Source organism: Ursus maritimus, unplaced genomic scaffold (assembly GCF_017311325.1).
Source record: "Ursus maritimus isolate PB19 unplaced genomic scaffold, ASM1731132v1 scaffold_24, whole genome shotgun sequence".
Taxonomy (NCBI): domain Eukaryota; kingdom Metazoa; phylum Chordata; class Mammalia; order Carnivora; family Ursidae; genus Ursus; species Ursus maritimus.
Window position 1 is genome coordinate 42,089,392 of NW_024424897.1, and position 22,323 is coordinate 42,111,714.

General features: G+C 58.1%; 1 protein-coding gene across 1 annotated transcript; it reads left to right on the forward strand.

The window, feature by feature from the left end:
* The first annotated feature begins 4,138 nt into the window (after nt 1-4,138).
* ANKRD13B (ankyrin repeat domain 13B) lies at nt 4,139-22,322 on the forward strand. The gene is given in 16 exon segments (XM_040641083.1): nt 4,139-4,252; nt 15,491-15,626; nt 15,747-15,801; nt 15,803-15,842; nt 15,918-15,963; nt 16,550-16,693; nt 16,784-16,973; nt 17,050-17,116; nt 18,137-18,218; nt 18,980-19,044; nt 19,272-19,402; nt 19,523-19,680; nt 19,849-20,001; nt 20,130-20,293; nt 20,376-20,452; nt 20,925-22,322. Coding segments are annotated over 16 exon segments (1,860 nt in total). The 3' UTR covers nt 21,163-22,322.
* Nucleotide 22,323: the final 1 nt, after the last annotated feature.

Consider the following 22,323-nt stretch of genomic DNA (forward strand, 5'->3'; position numbering starts at 1 on the left):
GGCGGGCCCGGGCGGCGGCGGCCCCTGCTGCCCGGCCCGGCTCCGGCAAGGCCCCGGCTAGGCTCCGCGTGCCCGGCCAACCGTCCGCCCCCGGGGCTGGCCCGGAACCTGCCGTGCCCGCCTGCCCGCTCGCCCTCCGGCGCCCTCCGCCCCGCGCCGCCCCGCGCCGCCCCGCCGCCGCTCGCCGCTCGCTCTCTCCGCCCCCTGCGCGGCTCCGGGCCGCTCCAGCAGGAAGCGGCGCAGGCCCTGCCCACCGGGGGAGGGGCAGCCTGCACACCCGCCCAGCCGCCCGGCCCTGCGGGCCGCGCCTCCCGGAGAAAGGAAGCCGGGAGCGCGGGCGGGAGGGGGCGGGGACGCTTAAAGGGGCCGCGGCCGCAGCTAGGCAGGCCCGAGAGGGCGGCGTCGCCTGCGGCCCTGGCCTCCGCTCCCGCGCTCCCCGGCCCCGCGGCAGTGTGAGTTACCCTCACAGCTCCATCCCCTTCGCTTTCCAGGTGGAGGGTAGCCCAGGGGCTTCAGGTCTGGGGACAGTGACCCTTGGGGAACAGGGAAGAGAGTAAGGAGCTGGAAGCCCAGGCCCCCTTCCTCGTCAAAGGGCTGTGGTTTGGGGTACCCGGCTATGTCTGGCTGAGGTGAGGTGTGCGACCTGGTCCCCAGTGTATCCACATCTGTGTGTCCAGGTGTGTGTGCGGTCACACCCTTGCTGATCCCGCACAACGCCAACAATATGGACGCCCAGGTGTTCCCCTGCCTCCCAGCTAAAAATACATCTATACCTCATCCGTGCTTCCATCCCGAGGGGAAGGAATCTGGGCAGTTTTTAAAGACCTCCCGAGGAGTGACCACTGCGCCTGTGTGCAGTAACACCCACTCTGCACTCGTCTTGTACACTTCCACGGGGTTTCTGGGCCACCGCAGGGTTGTGTGTCCATAGAGCATACAGGGACCTTTTCTTGTGGTGGCCTTTCTTCCTAGACTTCACACGGAGACGGCGTAGGTGGGGGGACAGGAAGCGGAGGCGCAGGCCGCACGTGGGTGCACCCCTGCACTGAGCATGCTCCCACATACACGTGTGCCCCGCGTGCACCCAGCCCCCATCCCTGCAGCAGCAAAATGCCAGAGCACTTTGCTTGTGGGGAGAGGGCAGGGGTGGCCAGGACCAGGCCTGGGGGCCAGGTCATTGGTGACAGAATTAAGGAAAGATTCCCAAGGGGCAGGGAGTCCTCAGTAGCAAGGGGGGCGGAGGGGACTCCTTGGGCAGGGGTTTGGGAGTTGGTCGATTTTATCCCAGCGGTGCCAGAGCAGCAGTGACTTGTGGGTGGGCAGGCTGCTTCCCTGGGGGAGACAAGTAGTGCTCATGAGTCACACCGCCCGAAATACAAGCAAAGCTGCCTCCATCGCCTTTTGCTGCAGCCCAGATTGACAAGTTTGTTTGAAATCGCGATCCACGGGGTATATTTATAATCGCACCTTTAAGAAAAATCTTTTTGCAGGCCTCCCCTCCCCCCACAGCCAGCCTCTCGGCTGGCGGGGCTTCTGCGAGCAAAGATACCTCGCGGTGGGGGTGGGGGGCGGCGGCGGCGGGGGGAGCACCACCTGCCGCACCGTGCTGCACCCGCACCACGGAGTTACTCTGTGGGCTTGGTGGCCCCAGGCTGGGCAACGAAAAGGAGCGGCCTGGCCGCTCTTCCAGGCGCACAGCCCACCAGCGGGGGCCGCCCGTTCACCCCCGATCGACCCCCAGCTATGGAATTTCATTTATTAAATGTCGAGGCGGCTACTGGCAGCCCCATCGCTTGGCTGTCTTTGTTTCTCGGCTGTGTGGGCGCGTCTCGAGCACGTGGCAGCTGGAGCGCGCAGACCGGAGGAAAAGCGACCTGGGTTTGGTCTAGGGCCGGCTGGCAAAGAGGCCCGGCTGCTAAGGGCACAGGTCCCCCCATCCAGGCTGAGCTCCCCCCCTCCCAGAGCTCCAACACTTCAGCAGGATGATTCACCCCGTTGCCCCCTCCCGCCCGCCAGCTCCACCTCCTGGCTGGCCTGGGGACTACCTGGGAGTGGCCCAGGAAAAGAGCCACACTCCCTAAACTTTGTTCCGGAAGCCCCCAGCCCCGCCACTGCAGTTTCTGGGCCTGGGACTAGGGATAAAAGGGCTTCGGGATTTCCCTTTGGAGATGTCGCCACCTCAGGAAGCGGGACAGTAAAAGAGAAATCTCAGACAAGGTTCTAAAAACAATTTAATGAGGAAATGTACAGGCATTCTCCCGGCCACTCCTAGCCGTCCCTCCCCCGGTTCCAGCCCCCTCCCCAACTCCGGCTGCAGCCACAACACTCTGCTGACCCCTCGTGGTAGAGGTGGGCAGCGGTCCCCGGTTGCCGAAGACGCCAGCTGGCTCCTCCCAGGCTGGAGAAAGGGGCGAGGCAGTCCACTCCTCCCTTATCCTTTCCCGCCTGGGCCTGGCACCGCAGGGTGTGGAGGAGGAAGGAGAGAAGACCACACAAAGAAACCTGAGAGAGGCGCAGAGAGTTTGCAAGCTTTTGCTAGCACCTCCCACACAAACACTTCTTGGATTGTTCGAAGTAGGGCTGGTATGGAATCCCTAATTCCTGTCCTGTTCTAAGGTGGACTCAAGAAGGCACTGTGCCCGGTCCCGCCACCTGTCTCTACCCGCCCGGTTGCGGGCTGGATGCGCCGTTTCCCAGGGCAGTTACTATCCTTAGCTCACCCCAGTAGGTAGTATTTAGAGTCTCATTTAGAGGTGAGTTGTCTGAGAAAGAAAATTTAAGCAATTTGCTTACGGTCAGGCGGTTAGTGAGGAGGAATTCGAACTCTGGTTTAAGATCCCAATCCCTCCTCCCTCCAGGGACTGGGCCACGCCTCTAGGTCCTTCCAGCCCCTGCAGTAGGCAGCCCCAGAGGTCAATTACACTTTTACCACGGCGTCTGCCGGGCCCCTTCTGGAAGGACCTCTCTGTCCCGGGGTTATTCAGGAAGGAGGCAGTCTCTGGAATCAGCCACTTCCTCTCCTGAGGGGAACCACACTGAGTGGAGGTGGGAAGCTGCCACCTGCTGCTTTCTCTGCCCAGCCCCACTCTGGTCCTTGCAGAGGACAGCAAATGGGGGGAGGGGACTGCCCTTCCAGCCTTAGTGGTCATTCCCCTTCGAATGTCAAGTGTGAAAGATGGAATTTAATTTTCTAAGAGGGCAGGGAAGACCCCTACGTAATATTTCACGCGCCAGATCCCTGGTTTTGGAGCAACCTTTGGTACTAATGTCCCGCATCTTTCTCAGGAGTCCCCCCATCACTCTCCTTGGAATCTGGATCCCTCAGGTTCCACTGGGACCCAAACTCCATCCTGAAGGCCACACCTTGCCGCGCCCTCTAAGGCTTGAGCAAGGCCTGTAGCCCCTTCCCTCTCCCTAAAAAGGAAAATGGCCCGTGGGTGGGGGTGCGCCCCGGCCCACCCGGCGTCAAGACACTGTCTCCGTTCCCGCCAGGCCTGACTCCCTCCCCACACGCTCATGGGAGCAGGGGGTCAGTGCGGGACCCTCTCCCGCCACCGGCCACCCGCCACCCGCAGTTCCACGAGGCGGACTACATGCCCCATGATGCCACGGGGCCGAGCTACAACAAGCTCTGCCCCGGGCACCCGGGTCTCCCTCCTCTCTCCCCCGCATCCCCGCATCTCTCGCCGGCCGCTCGGGCTGAGGGCCCGGCAATGCAGCTGCGGGGAGCCGGGGGCGGCGGGCGCGCGTCCCTGCGGCGGCGTCCCCGGGGTTCGCGCCCCGTGCGCCCCCGCGCCCGCTGCGGGCGCCTGCTCCCTCCGCCGAGCGGCGTCTTTGTGTGCGGGGGTGTGGGAGGTGAGGCGCGAGTCCGCGCCGCGCTGCCGAGCGCCCGCTCCCTCCCCGGGCGGGTGGGGGCCTCTCCGCGCCGCCCGCCACCGCCTCGCGAGGACGCCCGCGGCCCGCGCCGCCCGCACAGCGCCGGGCGCGCCGCCCGCCCGCCGGCGCCGCTCGCACATGCCCGAGCCGCAGCCCTGCGAGCAGGCAGCGCCGGCCCCCCGCCCCGCGGCCCCGGGCCCCGGCTCCGGCGCCGTCCCCCCTCCCCGGCCGGGCGCCGCGGCCCTGGCATGAGGAGCGGGCGATGATCCCGGCCAACGCCTCCGCCAGGAAGGGGCCCGAGGGCAAGTACCCGCTGCACTACCTCGTGTGGCACAACCGCCACCGCGAGCTGGAGAAAGAGGTCCGCGCCGGCCAGGTACGAGCGCCGTCGGGGCGCCGCGGGGACCCCCCACCGCCGGGCACGCCCGCCGGGTGTGGGGAGGGGGCGCGGCACGGGCTGTCCCGCCTCCCCGGCGAGTTTGCAGCGCTTCTTTGTTCGCAGCCGCGGCTTTTGTGCTTGTTGACCGGGAGAGGGTGATGGGAGCGGCCCCCGCCCGCTCCCCTCCGGCTCGGACGGACGGCCCACTCGTGCGCCGGACCCTCCCAGGTTGGGGGTCGGGGACACTGTGCCCCTCCTCGGCCGAGGCCGAGGGCTGCGGGGAGGGGCTGCCGGCTCGGGTCTGTGCCCCATGTGGTGGCAGAGTCCGCGGAGCAGCCGAGTGGCGACACATCCCGCGTGAGTGTGCGGAGGTGGGCAAGGCCTGCGTCGGGAGGGGGTCACAGGTCAAGGATCAGAGAATAGGCTGTGACACTCCCAGGCATCCCAGCCCCACCCAGTGCCCTCTACCCCCAGGGGCGAGCGCTACATCTGTTTGCTCAGATTGGGCAGAGCCCCTGGATCCCTCAGAGCCCAGCGCCGGCTCTGGAATGGGGAGTGGAGAAAGAGAGACACCCCCCCCCCCCCGCGCGCTTCTTGGGGAAGCCCTGAAGGGCCTTGTCCAGGTGCTGAAAGGAGCTCGCCTGCCGTCTGGTGCTGGGGCCTGGCGCTGAGGAAGCTAGGGGCCACTGGCCACAGGAAGGCTTTGAGGTTCTGTGCACAGGGCGGGCTCCTTGGTTCCTGCCAGTCAGTGAGAACGGGTGGGTCAGCCAGCTTTGGCTGGGCAGTGGCTTCCCAGAGGACCGGGTAAGGGATGGGGTCTCCTGGTCACTCTTCAGGACCAAGGCAGGCACGGTTCACAGGTAGCTCCCGACTTTGCCTTTGGTTCTCCAGGCCACAGATGGGCATTTGGGGTGTGGACAACTCACCCTCCAGGGTGGGGGAGCTGGAGCTGGAGCTGGGCCCAGCCTGCCCTGGTTTGCCTCAGGCCAGCAGACTTGCTCCAGATCTGAGACCCTGGGGGCATGGGAGTGGTTCATTCAGCAGTTGTCCCCTTGGGGAATATGCCTTTTGAGGGCCACTTCCTGAGTCACAGGAAGTTCAGTTTGAGGAGCTGTCTGCTTCCCAAAGGAGGAGTGAGGTGGAGAGCAAGGTGAGGGTCAGAGAGTGTCTGAAGTCCACCGCCGAGCCCTCAGAGCGGGAAAGCGTCCGCTTCTGCAGAGCAGTCCTGGGAAGTGCTGGGGTGACCTGAGCCTGCAAGCCTCTGGGCTGGTTGGGGTGTCCACTTACATTCTACCTCTGCTTAAACAAGGGCACTCCACATTGCTCCTCGGACCATGCCTCTGTTTATCCATCATAAAGGAAGTGGTTTGCAACCATAGAGCCCTAATGAAGGAAGCGAGGCCTGAGTGGTAGGTCCTGGGGGACGAAGATGAACAAACCAGACACATCCCCTGCTCTCAAGGAGACCCTGTTCTGGTGATGTGAGCGTGAACAGGGATACATAGTAGGATGTGCGGGGCGCTAAGACAATCCGGTCTCTTCTGACTCTTTCCTGTTTTCCTTCCCTGAGGGCAAAAGACAGGCTACGGATACAGGTTACAGCTGGAGGGATTTAAATCTGGTTACAGCTGGAGGGATTTAAATCTGATCGGAGAGGAACTTCCTGATGGGGTGATTGATGATTGGTCCAAGGACTGTTAGGCAGAAGGCGAGTGGCTGAATCTCCAGAAGGTCTCAGTTACACTGCCTTGTCTGAGGGCTGGGTGGTTCTTTTCTTGCTGAGATTGGAGGGAGGCAAAATGCCCTAGAAGAAAAGACTCTCACCTCGGCCTCTCTGATAGTACTCAAGTCAGCCATCTTGCTGGAGTGAGACTGGGGTGGGGAGCCCGGGAACCCGCTGTATGTGGGGGTGCTTTGGGCTGCTAAGTGTGTTCCTCTCTCCCCTCCAGCTACCACAGAAACTAGGCACTAGGTTCAGCCCTATCTTCACCCTCCCATCCCTCCCAGTTCCCTGGTGTGTTAATGTTTCCTTGAAACTGAGGGACAAGGAGGGACACCGCCTTCCCTGATCCAGGATAGGGGGGGGGGGTGTAATATAGGGCACTGGTTGAAGTTAACCCTTGTTCAGCCACAAAGGAGTCAGGCCAGTCCTCTCCTTTGCTCCAGGGGTGCCAAGAAGGGGAATGCCAATCAGTCTGGGTGAGAGAGGCTTCTGGATGTATCTCTACTCTAGGACTGACCCAGAGGGGCCCTTGCATCCAAAGTGTGCACTATTCAGTCCTCAGGGCATCAGGGCCCCAGGGAGAGCTGAGGGTGCCCCACCCAGCCCTTTCGTTGCCCCAGGGATGGGCCTGGGGGCAGCCACCTATCATCATAGTGAAACCCCATAGACCCTAGGCATCCCAGCAGGGGTTCCCTGACCTCTGGTCCCCCTAGCACTCACTGTGCCAGAAAACATCCAGGCTTTCCTCAAGCACACAGCAGCTGGGTTTCCCTGGTCTTCACCTGGCATAGCTGCCTCTTCTGCGCTCCAAGAAAGCCCCGCAGAGGCCCTCCCATGGGCAGGCTCGGCAACACTGGCAGGCTGGGGAGGGGGGTGGCATGGCAGGCTTCAGAGCGGGTTGGGTGGCTTTGCTCAGCGCCCCCACCCCCATAGCTCTTCTTCGGGGCTGGAAGCCGGGAGTGGTGGGGAGATGGGAGGTGCTCATCAGGTGTTTTGGTGAAGGGAAGGGTCCATGACCACCCCTGGCTGGCACCCAGCAGGATGATGGTTGCTGGGTACCCTGCTTCCTGTCATAACGCGCCCTGCCAGGTCGGGAAGGGGCAGGGGCTGTAGGCCAGTGCATGTGCCAGTTTCCCCTTGGCTGGCGAGGCCTTGAGGTTGGCTCAGCTGGCTGTGTTCTTGAGTCACAAGCCCCTGGTGTTCCCTGGGGGGCGGGAGGTGGAGGTTAGGCTCTAAAGCTCCCGGTGGGAGGGCCGAGGGGAGCAGGGTTCTTCCCCTGGCAACAGGCACTCTGGAGGGGGCCAGACTGTGTTCCCAAGGAAACATTTTCTTTCTTCCTGGGGCTGCCTCCATCATGGTCCTCCTCCCTGGTTTCCTCAGTTCATCCTCCTGACCTAGAGGCAGGTGAGATGGGATTGTGGGGGCCCTAGATGCTCAGACAGAGGCTACCGCACCGGGGGTACCTGCTATGTCCCAGAGCACCTGGGACCCCCTCTCCCCCTAAAGTAGGCATTCCCGCAGCTGACGAGCTGGGAAGCTCAGAGAGGGACCCGGAAGCCCCGAAACCCAACATCAGTGCGTCTGGGAAGCAGGGGAGGGGCTGCGTGGGAGGAGAGACAGCAGGGGCCACCCTGGGCCACCCAGCTCAGCTCAAGGAGGCATCCCGCCTCCCTGACCCTGGAGTGAGCCAGGGAAGGCTGGGAAGCAGTGACCAGCCCAGCCTCCGGTGTTCCTCCTTGGGGCTGGGGGAGGCAAAGGGGCAGGGAGAGGAGACCAAGGCTGAGCATGCAAGGCTCTGTGCTCTGGCCCTTCACCTTTCCTTTCCAGCTGTATACATTTGGTGTGTCCTTGTAAGATTTCATTTAACAAAAGGGTTCTGCTAATGCTAAACAAGTTTGCAAAATACCTTGCTAGTGCCCGTGGGCTCAAGGGTACGCGGCGCGCAGATACGCTGGCCATGACCGTGCGTGTTCCTGCGCAGGAGATGCCTGCGGATCCGGAGGGCGGCTGAGCACGCAGGTGCTGGTACACCTGGGGGGCGCATGGACCCTGAGCCTGGCGGCAAAAGGAGTAGCACTGGGTATTCCTATGGCACCTGTTCACGGGTGTGCCTGTCCAGGTGTGTGCCCGAGCGGAAGCAGGGAGTCCCTCTGCCTAGGGGGCCCCAGCCCCTAAGCTCAGTAGAACCCCGCTTTTGTCCAGCGGAGGCCTGCTACGGTGCAGAGTTTCATTCTCTTGCTGGGGAGGCCTGGGTGTGAGGTTTCATGGGAAACCTTTTCATTCCAGCAATGACAGAGCTGCAGGCCTTTGCTGAGGAAATTAATGAATTCTCCCACCTGGGCCCGGCGGCAAGGTGCCATTTCCACCGCAGGCCCTGCTCTGGGCGGGTTGGAGGAGCTTCTTTGGGGGTTGGCTGGGTGTATTCGGGGCCCACGTCGGCCCTGGCAAACAGCAGGGCCCTGGAGACCCTGGGCAGGGCCCCTGAGGGGTGGGGGGAGGGAGGGGCAGCCGTGCCCAGCTAGCAGTGCCAGCCTCTCTCCAGGGCCTCGAGGTGAGGCACCGGAGGGGGACGGTGGCAGGCAGCATCTGGAACTCCGGGGCTGGGCGGGGTGCCCTGTCCGCTCCCTGGGGCCTTGTTAGCAGCGGCGGCAGCGTCTGGGGCAGGGCTGGGGGGACGCCTCAGTGGCTCAGCTGCAGCCCCATGGGAAGACTCCTCCTGACTTTCCCAGCTCAGGAGCTGTGGATCCTCTACTCCCACCCCAGGACTCAGGGCCCCCCCAGTTCGGACGCCCAGGGGCTCAGCCCATCCCGTAACAGGTGAAGAGTAAACGGTGCTCTCCCTCCTCTGTGGGGAGCTGGTGTAGAGGAGCGTGGGGTGGGGGGTGCTCAGATCTCTAAGCCACAGCTCACAGGGCCACGTGGGCCAGGCACACTTTTTTTTTTTTTGAGGTTCCCAATATCTTTAAAAAGGAAGAAATGAGGGCGTCTGGCTGGCTCAATCAGTAGAACTTGTGACGCTTCATCTTAAGGTCATGTGTTCAAGCCTCACATTGGGCGTGGAGCCTCCTTAAGAAATTAAAAATAAACAATGAAGAAATGCCAACACGGGGTTATAAAAATTATATAAATTACTTAAATTATTTAAAAAAATTTTTAAGATTTTATTTTTTTATTTGAGAGAGAGAGAGCATGAGAGAGAGAGATAGAGAGCACGAGAGGGGGGAAGGTCAGAGGGAGAAGCAGACTCCAGGATCATGACCTGAGCCGAAGGCAGTTGCTTAACCAACTCAGCTACCCAAGTGCCCTAAAATGTTTTGTTTTTGACAAAGGAGTTCATTTTCAAGTTTTAAAACATATTTAGCTGCTGTTAGAGGCTTGTCATTAAAAAGCAGCAGTCCTCACTCCAGCCCTCCCCACCTCTCTCATTCCCTGGAAGCGACCACTTGGAACTCTAGGCTGTTCTGTTTTTTACCTCCATAGTTATACACAATATACGTCTACGACTATTTGTCGTAGTTTGTCAGTTTTACATGTTATTGCCTTCCCGTCCCCATGTCCCTTAAATATAATCATTTGTGCATTTGTTGAACAAATATTTATTAAGTACCAGTTGTGTGCCAGGCACTGTCTAGGGACTGGGGATGTAGCGTTGAACAGAACACACAGGGACCCTCCCTCTGTGGGGCTTACAGTCTAGGTGAGGGAGACGACGAAAAAATGAACAAGCAATCTCACGTGGGAAGAGGACTAAATCAGGATCAGTGGCGACAGATAGATACACAGCAAGTGTCATTTAAGACGGTTGTTAAGGGCAGGCCTGAGGAGGTGACATTTGAGGGGCTACCTGAATGAAGTGAGGGAGGCAACGCTGAGGCCTCCTAGGGTATGGAGCAGAGTGGAGTTTGGAGGAGGGGTGGGAGAGCACATGGGTTCAAAGAGACGTCCGGGGCTGTTGGATTCTATTCCAAACAGATGGGAAGCCTCGGCAAGGTTTTGAGCTGAAGGGTGTCAGGACCCAAGGTACATTTCACAGGATGATGGGGACTGTGATGGGTCATGTGGAGAACGGACCTCAGAGGCCAAAAGAGGAGTGAAGAGACCAGTGAGGAGGCTACCAGGCCACCAAGTGAGAGACAGGGTGGCTGCCACCAGGATGGTAGGCTCAAGGTGATGAAAGCTGAGAAGAGTCTGGATCTGTTTTGAAGGTAGAGCCCATAGGTCAGGTCTATGCTGATGGATTAGACGTGGAAGGTGAGAGAAAAGGAAGAGAGGAAGACCGTTACAAAGGTTTTGTTTGTTTGTTTTTGCCAAAAAAGGGAGTGAACTGAGGTAATGTATCCTAGACGGGAGAATTGGGGCAGGTACAGCTGTCCAGGAATGACTGGAGCGAAGAGGGCAAGGGAAAGATGAGAAGTCGCGGGAAGTCGGGGTGTCCCATTTTGTCTCATGAGTTCTCTTATCTTTTCATGTATTTCTGAGGACGTCAATTACTGTTTTCCCTCCAGAAAGTTTTCTGTCTCCTGCATTGACAGTGTTTTCTTTGGGTTTTTAGCATCTATTTGCATGTTTTGATATCTCTCATGTTGGTGGCTTTCCTCAAATGTCCAACCACCTTTGACTGTTGGGGCGTACTTAAGAATGGGGGTGTGGAGGGGCGCCTGGGTGGCACAGCGTCTGACCGGTTTCAGCTCAGGTCACGATCTTGGGGTCGTGAGATCGAGCCCTGTGTTAGGCTCTGCGCTCAGTGCAGAGCCTGCCTGGGATTCTCTCCCCTGCTCCCTCGGACCCTCCCACTCATGCGCATGCTCGCTCTCTCTCTCTCAAATAAATAAATCCTAAAAAAAAAAAAAAAAAGAATGGGGGTGTGGAATTTGTTGATGTCACTACTATGTAATGATTGGTTGGCAAGCTGGCCTGCTTATTGTAGGGTCCTCACATGTCTGTACCCAGAGGTCTTTGGTGCCTCTGACGTCTCCAGAGAAGAATCCTCCAGTCTCCTGCCAGGGGTGGGATGGGGCCGTGGTGTGTACTGTCGGGCTGTCAGTAGTTCAGGACCTGAGGCAGGGAAAAACCGTTCACTACTTTTTAGCCCTGTGACCTCATCCTCAGGCCAGTGTCCCCACATCCAGTGCATCTCAGGCTGAGTTTCGACTGAGAATAAATAATAAATTCCTGGCATCCTGTGGAGGGGAAGGGGGGGCATCTCCCAGCTTTACAAGGTTCTGAATTTTAACCAGCTCCCCTGTATTTAGCTCTGAGCCTCACCCACACCTCTGCCATCCCCGCGGTCTGCATGCTCTAGACATTTTAAGGGTGATCTGGCCTGACACTCACTGGGGGCTCCCCTATGTGGATGCTTGGGTTCTAGTACCCTCGGCTCGCCTAAGTCAGTTGTAATGCCCCGGCCACTTGCCACGTCCTAAGATGTATTAACATTTCTCATCTGCTAACATCTCTTCTCTTTACTCTTGTGGGTTTTAAATATTTTATTGACATTCTTATAGTTACTCACAAATTTTCCTTTTGGGGCACTCTTCATTCCTTTGTATGGATCTAAGTTTCCATCTGTTAACATTTTCCTTCCACTTGAATAACTTCCTTTAACGTTTCTTGCGTGTCTTCTGGAGATAAATTCTCTTAGCTTTTTTTGTTTGTCCACAAAAGTCTTCATTTCCCCTTCATTTTTGAAGGGTATTTTTCACAGGATATAGAATTCTAGGCCAACATTGTTCCCCCAGCACTTTAAACATTTCGTTCTATTGTTTTCTAGCTTGCATGGTTTCCCTTGAGAAGTGTTCGGTATAGTGTGTGTCTTATTTCTCAAAACGATTTTAAGATGTTCTTTTTATCATTAGTTTTCAGCACTTGATTGTGATGGGCTTGGTGTTGTTTTCTCGGTGTTTACCTTGCTTGGGATTCGTTGAGTTTCTTGGTTCTGTGAGTTTATCATTATGTTAGTTTGTGCAAAAAATTACCACAGACTGGGTTAAAACAACAAAATTTTATTCTCTCATTGTTTTGGTGGTTGAAAGTCCAAACTCAAGGAGTCAGCAGGGCCCCACTGCTTCCAGAGGTCCAGGGGAGAATCCTTCCTTGCCTCTTCCAGCTTCTGGTGTCTCCAAGCATTCCTTGGCTTGTGGCTGCATGACTTCATTCTCTGCCTCCTCTTTACATGGAACTTCTCCTCTCTTCATGGATCTCTCTTTTGTAGGTCTTATAAAGACATCTCATTGGATTTAGGGCCCACCTGGATAATCCGGGCTGCTCTTGGGGTGCCTGGGTGGCTCAGCCGGTTAATCATCTGCCTTCGTCCAGGTCATGATCCCAGAGTTCTGGGATCGAGTCCCACATCGCTTCTCCCTCTCCCTCTGTCCCTCCCCCCATTTGTGTTCTCTATCTCTCTGTCTCTCAAATAAATAAATAAAATCTTAAAAAAAAAATCCAGGCTAATCTCGTCTTGAGATCCTTAACTTAATTTCACCTGCAAAAACCCAAGTTCCAGGGCGCCTGGGTTGCTCAGTCAGTTAAGCATCCGGCTCTTGGTTTCTGCGCAAGTCATGATTTCAGGGTCATGAGATTGAGCCCTCCATCAGGCTCCACACCCAGTGGAGAGTCTGCTTGTCCCTCTCCCTCCCCCTCTGCCCTTCCACCCCACCCCACACGCACATGTGCTCACAGGCTCTCTCACTCTCAAATAAATAAATAAAATCTTAAAAAAACAAACAAACCCATGTTCCAAAGAAGATCACATTCACAGGTTCTGGGGGCTAAGGTATAGACATATATTTCAGGGGGACACCACCATTCAACCCTTTATAGTAATTTTTAAAAAACTTTTGGAAAAATGTTTACTGTTACCTCTTTAAATTTAAATTTCTCTTTAAATTTATCTCTTTAAATTTTAAAAAGATAACATCCCTTTAAATTTAAATTTTATTTATTTTTTTTAAGATTTTATTGATTTGAGAGAGTGTGTGAGCAGGGGGAAGGGGCAGAGGGAAAAGCAGACTCCCCAGTGATCAGGGAGCCTGCAGGGCTCGATCCCAGGACCCCGGGATCATGACCTGAACTGAAGGCAGACGCTTAACTGACTAAGCCACCCAGGCGCTGCTAAATTTAAGTTTTAAAGAGATAATGTTATCTCTTTAAATTTCTTATTTCTCCTACTTCCTTATCCTATCCTTTGGGGACTCCAATTACACGTATGTTAGGACGCTTTACAATGTCTCACAGATTGTTGAGGCTTTCTGAATGTTTTTCAGTACTTTTGTCCTCCTCTGTGCTCCATTTCTATTCTATGTGCTATAGTTCTGTTGTTGTGTCTTCAAGTTAACTGATTTTTTTTAAATTCTATAGTATCTAATCGAATGTTAGTTCCATCCAATGAATTTTTCATTTCAGCTGTTATACATACCTCTTATTCTCTCCCCATGAACATTGTGTTCATGTGTTTCTGTAAATTCACAAGCACATTGAGCCATTCGTCATCTTTATCGTGTCTTTTTTTAAAGATCTATTTATTTATTTGAGAGAGAGAGCGCACGGGTGGGAGGGGCAGAGGGAGAGGGAGTGAGAGTCTCAGGCAGACTCCACGCTGAGCAGGGAGCTCACGACCCTGAGATCATGACCACAGCCAAAACCAAGAGTCTGACACTTAACTGTGCCACTAAGGTGCCCCGTCTTTATCAGTTCTGAATATCTCCCGATTATGGGTCATATTTTCCTACTTCCTGGCATGCCTAGTAGTTTTTCTCTAGTAGTTTTGTAACCGGGTATTAGATATTGCGAACGTTGTCATGTTAAGCGTCTGGATTTTACGGTCTTCCTTTATTTATTTATTTATTTTTAAGATTTTATTTATTTATTTATTCGACAGAGATAGAGACAGCCAGCGAGAGAGGGAACACAAGCAGGGGGAGTGGGAGAGGAAGAAGCAGGCTCATAGCGGAGGAGCCTGATGTGGGGCTCGATCCCATAACGCCGGGGTCACGCCCTGAGCCGAAGGCAGACGCTTAACTGCTGTGCCACCCAGGCGCCCCCTACGGTCTTCCTTTAAAGAGCGTCAGGCTTTGTTCTGACCAGCGAGGCTGAGTTACTTGCACATCAGTTTGACCCTTGTGAGATTACTTTTCATCTTGGTTACACTGGATTTAGATGGGCCTCTTCTCTCCGGCTGGTGCAGCCCTACTGCTAAGCCATCCCCATTCCTGGGTCTGTGTGGAATACCCTGGGCAAACAGCGAGGACTCTCCACTCTAGCAGGTGGGGGTGTGAATGTCTCCTTGCCCTGAGACAGGAGAACTGCTGAGAATTTGCCGGCTTATTGCTCCTTTTCCGTCTAGTGTTGCTGAGTTCCCCTCCACACAGGCCAAGTTTAATGTTCAGCAAAGACTCGGACGAACCCCGTGCAGATTCCTGGGGCTCTTTGTTTGCACAGCTCACTCCTCCCTAGAACTCTGTCCTGCAACTTCTTGCTACTTCAGCCTCCCTGAACTCCTGTCTCTGTCTCCTCAACTCCTCAGCAAGACTACCGTGCTCTGCTAGAGATTCCCCTCCCCGAATTGCTGTCCAGAATGTTCCTCCAGGTAGACATCTAAGCAGTCATAAGGCCTACGTTGTTAGTTTCTCTTGCTTCAGGGATCACAGTCCTGGACTACTTGTTGCCTACTGTCTGGAAATAATTATTTCATGTATTTTAAAGCAGTGGTTTTCTCTGTTTATGGGAGGATGATTTCAGCTTATCTCATCATGGCTGCAGTAGAAGTCTTTTGACTGGCATTTTAGTTCAGTTTGGGGAAGGAGAGGAGTAGCGTGCATGCGGTCAATTCACTGTATTTAGCTAGAGGCTTTAGACTCCCGAAATATATTTAAATATGTATGTTTAACAAACATGTCTTTATCACCCAACAAAAATCTCATTCAATTAATCATGCTATTCACAAAACAGTAATAGGATTTGTAAAACAAAAACAAAAAACAAAACAAAAAAACAGTTAATACATGGTGTCGCACAGGCAAAGGACGTGGGTTTGAAGTGGTGCCATGAACATAGTCGTTCACTGCTGTCAATGTGTTACAGCAGCTGTTTGTTAAACCTCACTCATAGTGAGAGTAGAATGTCAATGACCTCAATCGATAGCCCTTCCTGAAGGTGTGATCTTGGACCTGCAGGCTCGTCCTGCCGCAGGTGCCCTCCTTGGCCAACAGCCTTTCTAGAGCGCCTTCAACCCTAGGCTTACTCTTTACGGGCAGCCCGCTTTGGAGCCTCGGAGGAGTGAACCCAGTCAGGGGACCTAGGCGGACGGGAAAGGAGGAAGGTCCTTCCTCTCTCAGAGCTGCTTCCTGCCCTGTCCTGCAGGCCTCTTTGCACCCCGGCCCCTGCGCATCGTGTCTGTCTGTCTGCGGGGTGGGCAAGGCAGGGCAGCTGCGCGGTTGCTGGCAGCCTAGAGGCGGTTGGGTTCGGACGGGCTGCCTCCGAAGTGACCGGGGATACATCTTCACCTCCTTCTCCAGGTGGACATCGAGCAGCTGGATCCCCGCGGGCGGACCCCCCTGCACCTGGCCACCACACTGGGACACCTCGAGTGTGCCCGCGTGCTCCTAGCGCACGGCGCTGACGTGGGCAGGGAGAATCGCAGCGGCTGGACAGGTGGGCGCCCCTGCTCACCCCAGCCCCTCAGCCAGGGTCTCCCAACTTCATAGCCTGCCCCTCGGTTCACAGAGGGGGGCCCGGGCAGGGTTGTGCCCTGTGACGGTGCTCCCCCCCCAGTCCTTCAGGAGGCTGTGAGTACCCGGGACCTGGAGCTGGTGCAGCTGGTGCTGCGGCCTGGCGGGCATCCCCGTGCTGCTGGAGAAGCTGCGCAAGGTGAGGGCCGCCTCCCCGCCGAGCCCTCGGACCCTGTCGAGCACGGGCTTAGGCGCTCTCCTTCTCCCTCTCCAGGCCCAGGACTTCTACGTGGAGATGAAATGGGAGTTCACTAGCTGGGGTAAGGGGGCCGAGGGGGCCTCTCCGGGCTTTCTCCCCGCTCAGGGCTTTTGTACCTGCGGCTCTGCCGGCGTGGAGCTCTGTGGCCATAGCTCCTCCCGGGGCTCCTTCTCATCGTTTAGTTCCCAGCTCTGTGCCACCTCCTTAGCGAGGCTTTTCCACGCTGCCTCAGACGCCGTCTGGGTTCCATCATTATTACTTCCTTCGCTTTGTAATGAGTCGCTCATTTGTTTGTTATTGTCACTCCTTGCTGGAAGGTAAGCTCCCAGAGGGTCCTGTGTTGTTCAGTGTTGTATCCTCAGTGACTAGAACAGTGCCTAGTACACAGTAGGTGTTTAATAAATATTTGTTGGAAGATGGGATGAAAGACTGAGTGAGTGAATTAACACGTGGCGGCCCCTAGGGACTTGCTAGCGGCTGGGACGCACCCGTCCCCGGCTTCAGGTCTGCTTTCACGTGGGGGGAGCTGGGGAGTTCTCCTGTCCTTTCCCAGCCACACCTCTGACGCTGACCCCCGTGGCCTGAGGTGGCCCAGGTTGGGTGGGCCAGGCAAACTGAAGCCACCTCTGACCTTCCCTTCCACTCAGTGCCCTTGGTGTCCAAGATCTGCCCTAGCGACACCTACAAAGTATGGAAGAGTGGGCAAAACCTACGGGTAGATACCACGCTCTTGGGCTTTGACCACATGACGTGGCAGCGAGGGAACCGCAGCTTCGTCTTCAGGGGCCAAGGTCAGGCAGGCAGGCGGTGGGGCAAGGTGGGAAGGCTGGGGACACCCCCCTGCCACCCCTGACACCCCTGTGCTGTTCTGCGGCCGGCAGACACGAGCGCCGTGGTCATGGAGATCGACCACGACCGCCGGGTGGTGCACACGGAGACTCTGGCGCTGGCCGGGCAGGACCGCGAGCTGCTGCTGGCCGCCGCCCAGCCCACCGAGGAGCAGGTGCTAAGTCGGCTCACCGCTCCCGTCGTCACCACACAGCTCGACACCAAGAACATCTCCTTTGAGAGGTGAGTGGGCACAGCCTCCGTAGCCTCAAGCCAGCCTGCTGGGGCGCCCCTCACCTGGACCCCTCTGCTTCCCCAGGAACAAGACCGGCATCCTGGGCTGGCGCAGCGAGAAGACCGAGATGGTGAACGGCTATGAAGCCAAGGTGAGGCTTGGTCCCGGAGAGGCCAAGCTCTGGCCTGCCGCCAGCTGGGCGGGCCTTCCTGCCCCCCGCCCAGGTGCAGAGGCGATGCAGCGTGTGGGGGGAAGGGCGCTAGACTATAGGCAACCAATGCGGACGGCCAGAGTTTATTGAGCACTTACTGTAGTCGTGCTCAAGGCACTGTCCCCGCTTTTTATTTGTATGTATGTATGACTATGTGGCAGGCGCATGCGCACACTCACACACGCACACACACACCGTTGAATCCCAACAACGCTTATTCCTGTTATGCAGATGTTTACTGAGCCTTTCCCACAGTATCCCACTGACTCTTCGCCAGGGCTCCGTGGAGGAGGGTGCTGGCCCGTCGTCCGATGAGGAAACAGGCTTGGAGCGGTCACATGACCTGTACAGGGTCGCATAGCTATCAGGGGCAGAGCTGAGGCTCCGACCTGGGCTGTCTGAGTCCAAAGCCAGGCCTTTACCCCTGAGGATACTGTGTTGGTCTCTCTGGGACCCCTGGCACCCCCATGGGGCCTCGGGGTGGTGCCAGTGAAGGCAGGAGCTAATGCCAGCGGCGTGGCTCTGCGGGGTTTCCTCCTGGAAGGCTTCCCTGGCCTGCTAGATGGGCTAAGGCCTCTGCTTTTGGTTCCCACAGCCCTGTGCTCCCCCCACCAGAGTGGGTGTCACACTGTGTTATAACTGTCCCTTTTCTTGTCTCTTCAACTTGTGTGTGAACCTCAAATGGGTGGGGGGATTCTAGGCATGCTCCTTCACCACTGTACCCCTGATGCCTGCCTCAGTGCCCGGCACATAAAGGCTCCTCACAAAATGTTTGTTGAATGAATAAGAGAATGGATGAATGACTTCATATATTTACTTGGCCAGAGGCTGGGAGATTGGAGCAGACAGCTCCCCCATCCCCCAGTGGACCCTCCCTTGCAGCAAGTGTTCATGATGCCCTTGGTGGCAGGGGGTGGGGTACCAGAATTGTCTTTGAGCCCTTTCCTCATCTGTCCCCAGGTATATGGGGCATCCAATGTGGAGCTCATCACCCGGACACGGACAGAGCATCTGTCAGAACAGCACAAGGGCAAGGTCAAAGGTAATGAAGCAGGGGTGGATGGGGGGAGGTGTGAGGGAGCAGCGCCCACTCCAGTCCTTCCATCCATGTTCCCTGCGACATCCCAGCAAAAGCCAGGATAGTTTATTCGCGCAAACATGTTTCAGTTCAAGTGCCAAGTGCTAATAATTGAGAGTGCCTGGAATGCAGCTAGGAAGATTCTAGGCAACATTTGGGCTCACTGGGAGGGAACGCTACAACTGGTAACTGATGTCTGCGTTGGATTTGGGGTCGACGTGTCACGTGTTTATTGGCTGGCCCAGTCTGGTGGGACGTATCCTAAGCAGTAAGTCAGGGGGCCTGCCACTGACCCTCTGTGCCTCTTGCCGCCACACCAGACTCTTGGGCGTCAGGGAGTCTGTCTAGAGTAGAGAGACGGGTCCTACCTCACAGGGGAACAACATGAGGGAATTAAGACGGAAGTGCCTGAAGGAAAACACACACTGACAAGTGCGTACCCAGCACTGTTCACCAAGGGCAGGTATTTCTTGTCCAGTGTCACCAACCTGGACATTTTTGGAAGTTTCTCCAGAGCCCCAGGCCTAATTTTATTCCTGCTGTGCTTGTTGCCGTCCTGGTCCCTGTCCCTTGGAGTCCTCAGTCCCCTTCAGATGCAGGTGCCCGAGTGTTTGGTGTGGGTGAGCGGTCCTCCCCGCCTGCCAGGAACCAGCCTCCTCCCTAGGTCTCGGGGGCTGGCACTTCTGAGGGTGGCAGTGTCCTCTGAGATGCCACATTTCTTGTAGGCTGCAAGACACCTCTGCAGTCCTTCCTGGGAATTGCTGAGCAGCATGGGGGCCCCCAAAATGGGGTGAGTGCATGCCAGGGGTGCCCTTGTGTGGAAGGGTATGGATGTGGCCCAGGAGGCGGCCTGGGAGGCATCCTACCTGGCACGGCCCGTGTGGAACCACTTTCCACACTGCCCAGGGCCATGTCAGCTCCACGGTGCCCCGGGGGATAGCGCCGGGGCCGTGATACCAAATGGTTGGCCTGGCAGCAGAGACTGAGAGGGGCTCATGGGCACCTCCTCATGTACAGACCCTGATCACTCAGACTCTGAGCCAAGCCAACCCCACTGCCATCACCGCAGAAGAGTACTTCAACCCCAACTTCGAGCTTGGCAACCGGGACATGGGCCGCCCCATGGAACTGACCACCAAGACACAGAAGTGAGGCCCCCTGAGGGTGCTGGGGGGGTGGGCTGGGCAGGGCTGGGCGGGGTCTTCAGAAGGTACTGGGAGGCCATGGCTTCTACTCTGCCCCTCACCCCTTGGGATTTGGGGGGGCAGGTTCAAGGCCAAGCTGTGGCTGTGTGAGGAGCATCCCCTGTCCCTGTGTGAGCAGGTGGCCCCCATCATTGACCTCATGGCTGTCAGCAATGCGCTTTTCGCCAAGCTCCGGGATTTCATAACCCTTCGTCTGCCACCTGGTTTCCCGGTCAAGATTGGTGAGAGCCCACCCCCATTTCCTGTCAGCCGTGTGTGTGTGTGTGTGTGTGTGTGTGTGTGTGTGTGTGTGTGTGTTCGGGGCGGGTGGGGCTTAGATCGGGTAAGGATCGGGGTGCCTAAGGTGTGAGAAGGTGGGTGGTGGCACCCGGCTGTTTCTTCATCCTCAGAAATCCCCATCTTCCACATCCTCAACGCCCGCATCACCTTCGGGAACCTCAACGGCTGCGATGAGCCGGTGCCGTCGGTGCGAGGCAGCCCCAGCAGTGAGACCCCTTCCCCGGGCAGCGACTCCTCCAGCGTCAGCAGCTCCAGTTCCACCAGTGAGCCCCTCCCCATCTGCGCGTCCGCCCTCACGGCCCTGCCCGCCGAGCCCTGGCCGGCTCCCTGCCCGGGGGTAGGCCGGAGGGTGGGTGCGGCCGCGCTCTGACCCCCAGCCTGGCGCCCTCAGCCTCGTGCCGCGGCTGCGAGATCTCCCCGGCGTTGTTCGAGGCCCCGCGCGGCTACAGTGTGCTGGGCGGCCAGCGCGAGGCGGCGACCCGCGATGACGACGATGACCTGCTGCAGTTCGCCATCCAGCAGAGCCTGCTTGAGGCGGGCAGTGAGTATGACCAGGTGCGTCCCGCCGCCGCGCCGCGCTGCTGCACCGGGAGCTGCGGTGCCACCCTAGCCAACCTGTCCACGTCCCTCCCTCCAGGTCACCATCTGGGAGGCGCTAACCAACAGCAAGCCGGGCACTCACCCCATGTCCTACGAGGCTCGCCGACAGGACAGGTCAGTGCCTGCCAGTCCTGACCTAGCATCCCTTCCCCGAAATAACGCACGCACGGAGCCCCTGGGGACCCTGTCGCCGTGGGTGAGGATACCCATGGCTGGGCGGCCCCTCGTGGCCCCGAGAAACCCTGGTACCCTCTGTAGGGCCCCCACTGGTTTGCTGAAGGCTTCTGCCCCCACCCTTTCCTCACCCTGGGCAGTACTCCAAAAGCAGCCTCAAGGCCTTCAGATGTTAGGGCTGGGGTTCTAGAAGATGCCCACGTGTGCCGGTCCACCGTCAACTGCGAGGATGGGCTCTGTAGGGGCTGAGATCTGTCACAACGGGGTGGGAGCCAGGGAGGTGATGCAGGGCTCTTCGCCTCCGCCGGAGGGTGGCGAGGCCTCCTCTGTCCTGGGGCCTCCACGCTGTCTCCCGGCCCCGCTTATGGGCAGGTGCGCCCCGGAACCCTCGACGTATCTTACCCGCCCCCAGGAGCGCCCCGCCCACGCCGCAGCGCCAGCCCGCGCCCCCCGCCGCCCTGGCGTCGGTGCCCAGCCCGCGGCCCAGCCCGCGCCCGGGCTCCGGCGGCCACGTGTTCCGGAGCTACGACGAGCAGCTGCGCCTGGCCATGGAGCTGTCGGCGCGGGAGCAGGAGGAGCGGCGGCGGCGCGCGCGCCAGGAGGAGGAGGAGCTGGAGCGCATCCTGCGGCTCTCGCTGACCGAGCAGTAGCGCCCGCCCCGCGTGACCCGCCCCGGAGCGACACTCGCTCGGGCCCGCGTGCCCGCCGGGCTGCGGCCGGAGACTGGAGCCGCAGCCTCGGGGGCGGAGAGGCGCCCCTGGCGCCGGACGGGGAGGGGTTCGGCGCGGCCGCGGGGTACCTGTCCCGGCCAGGGCCCTGGAGGCAGCTCGCACGGCCCGGTCCCCCTGCTTTGCCGTGTCCGGACGCCCAGCACTCTATCCTGGGCTCAGACTTGTCCGAGAGGGCCAGGCCGTCCTGAGGGGGAGCCAGGTCCTTAGAGGAGCAGTGTCCCCCATCCCTCGCTCCTTCCGGCCGGTCCTCCTTTTCTGCTCACAGAACCCACTGTAGGACACTGTCCGTGAAGCCTTTGCATCTCCGCTCTTCACCCCAGGGGGGCAGCTGAGCTCCCCACGTGCTGTGTTGCTGCTTTGTCCCGGACACAAACCAGCACGTCAAGGGCCCAACTCCTCCTTCACCCCGGCATTTCAGCGTCAAGTGCACTTAGCGGGGTGCCCGGCTTCCCCAGCCCCCCCACACCCCTCCCGGGTCTCAGGGTGGTCCCAGTTTCTCCTTGGGCGGCCAGAGGTTGGAGTCCCCATCCCCAGGGCACGCTTTTGTGATCAGGGAGGGTGCCCAAGGTGGCCCCCTGGCCTGGGCAAGGCCTGGTTCCTTCATGATGTCTTGGCAAATGGGGGACAATATTTGGGCTGGGGGCGAGCACTAGACCCTGTCCCCTGGCCCCGCTTATGGGCAGGTGCACCCTGGAGCCCTCTCACCGGCTTAGGGCCCTGGCACCACCACCCACCCCTTCCCACCAGCTGCTGCTAGCCCTCTGTGGTCGTGTGTCCCACCTGCCCCCAGCCAGGGGCTGACTCTAAAACCCTTCATCCAATGGTGCTAACCCCCGGCTCTCCCCTGCCCCACCCCACCCACCCAGAGAAGCACAGACCCCGCTAGGGGCAGGGGCCCAGCGCACACCCTTGTCCGCCTTCTCTCAGGCTGGCCTTCCTGGCTTAGCCGGTGAGGCTCAGTAGGGACACAAAGGGATGGAAGAAAAGAACAAAGAGAAACTGTTCCTCTCACCTCCTTCCCTGATGCCAGGGGCACCAAACTGACTCTGAGGCACAAATAAAAGAGGCTTCGAACCCGAC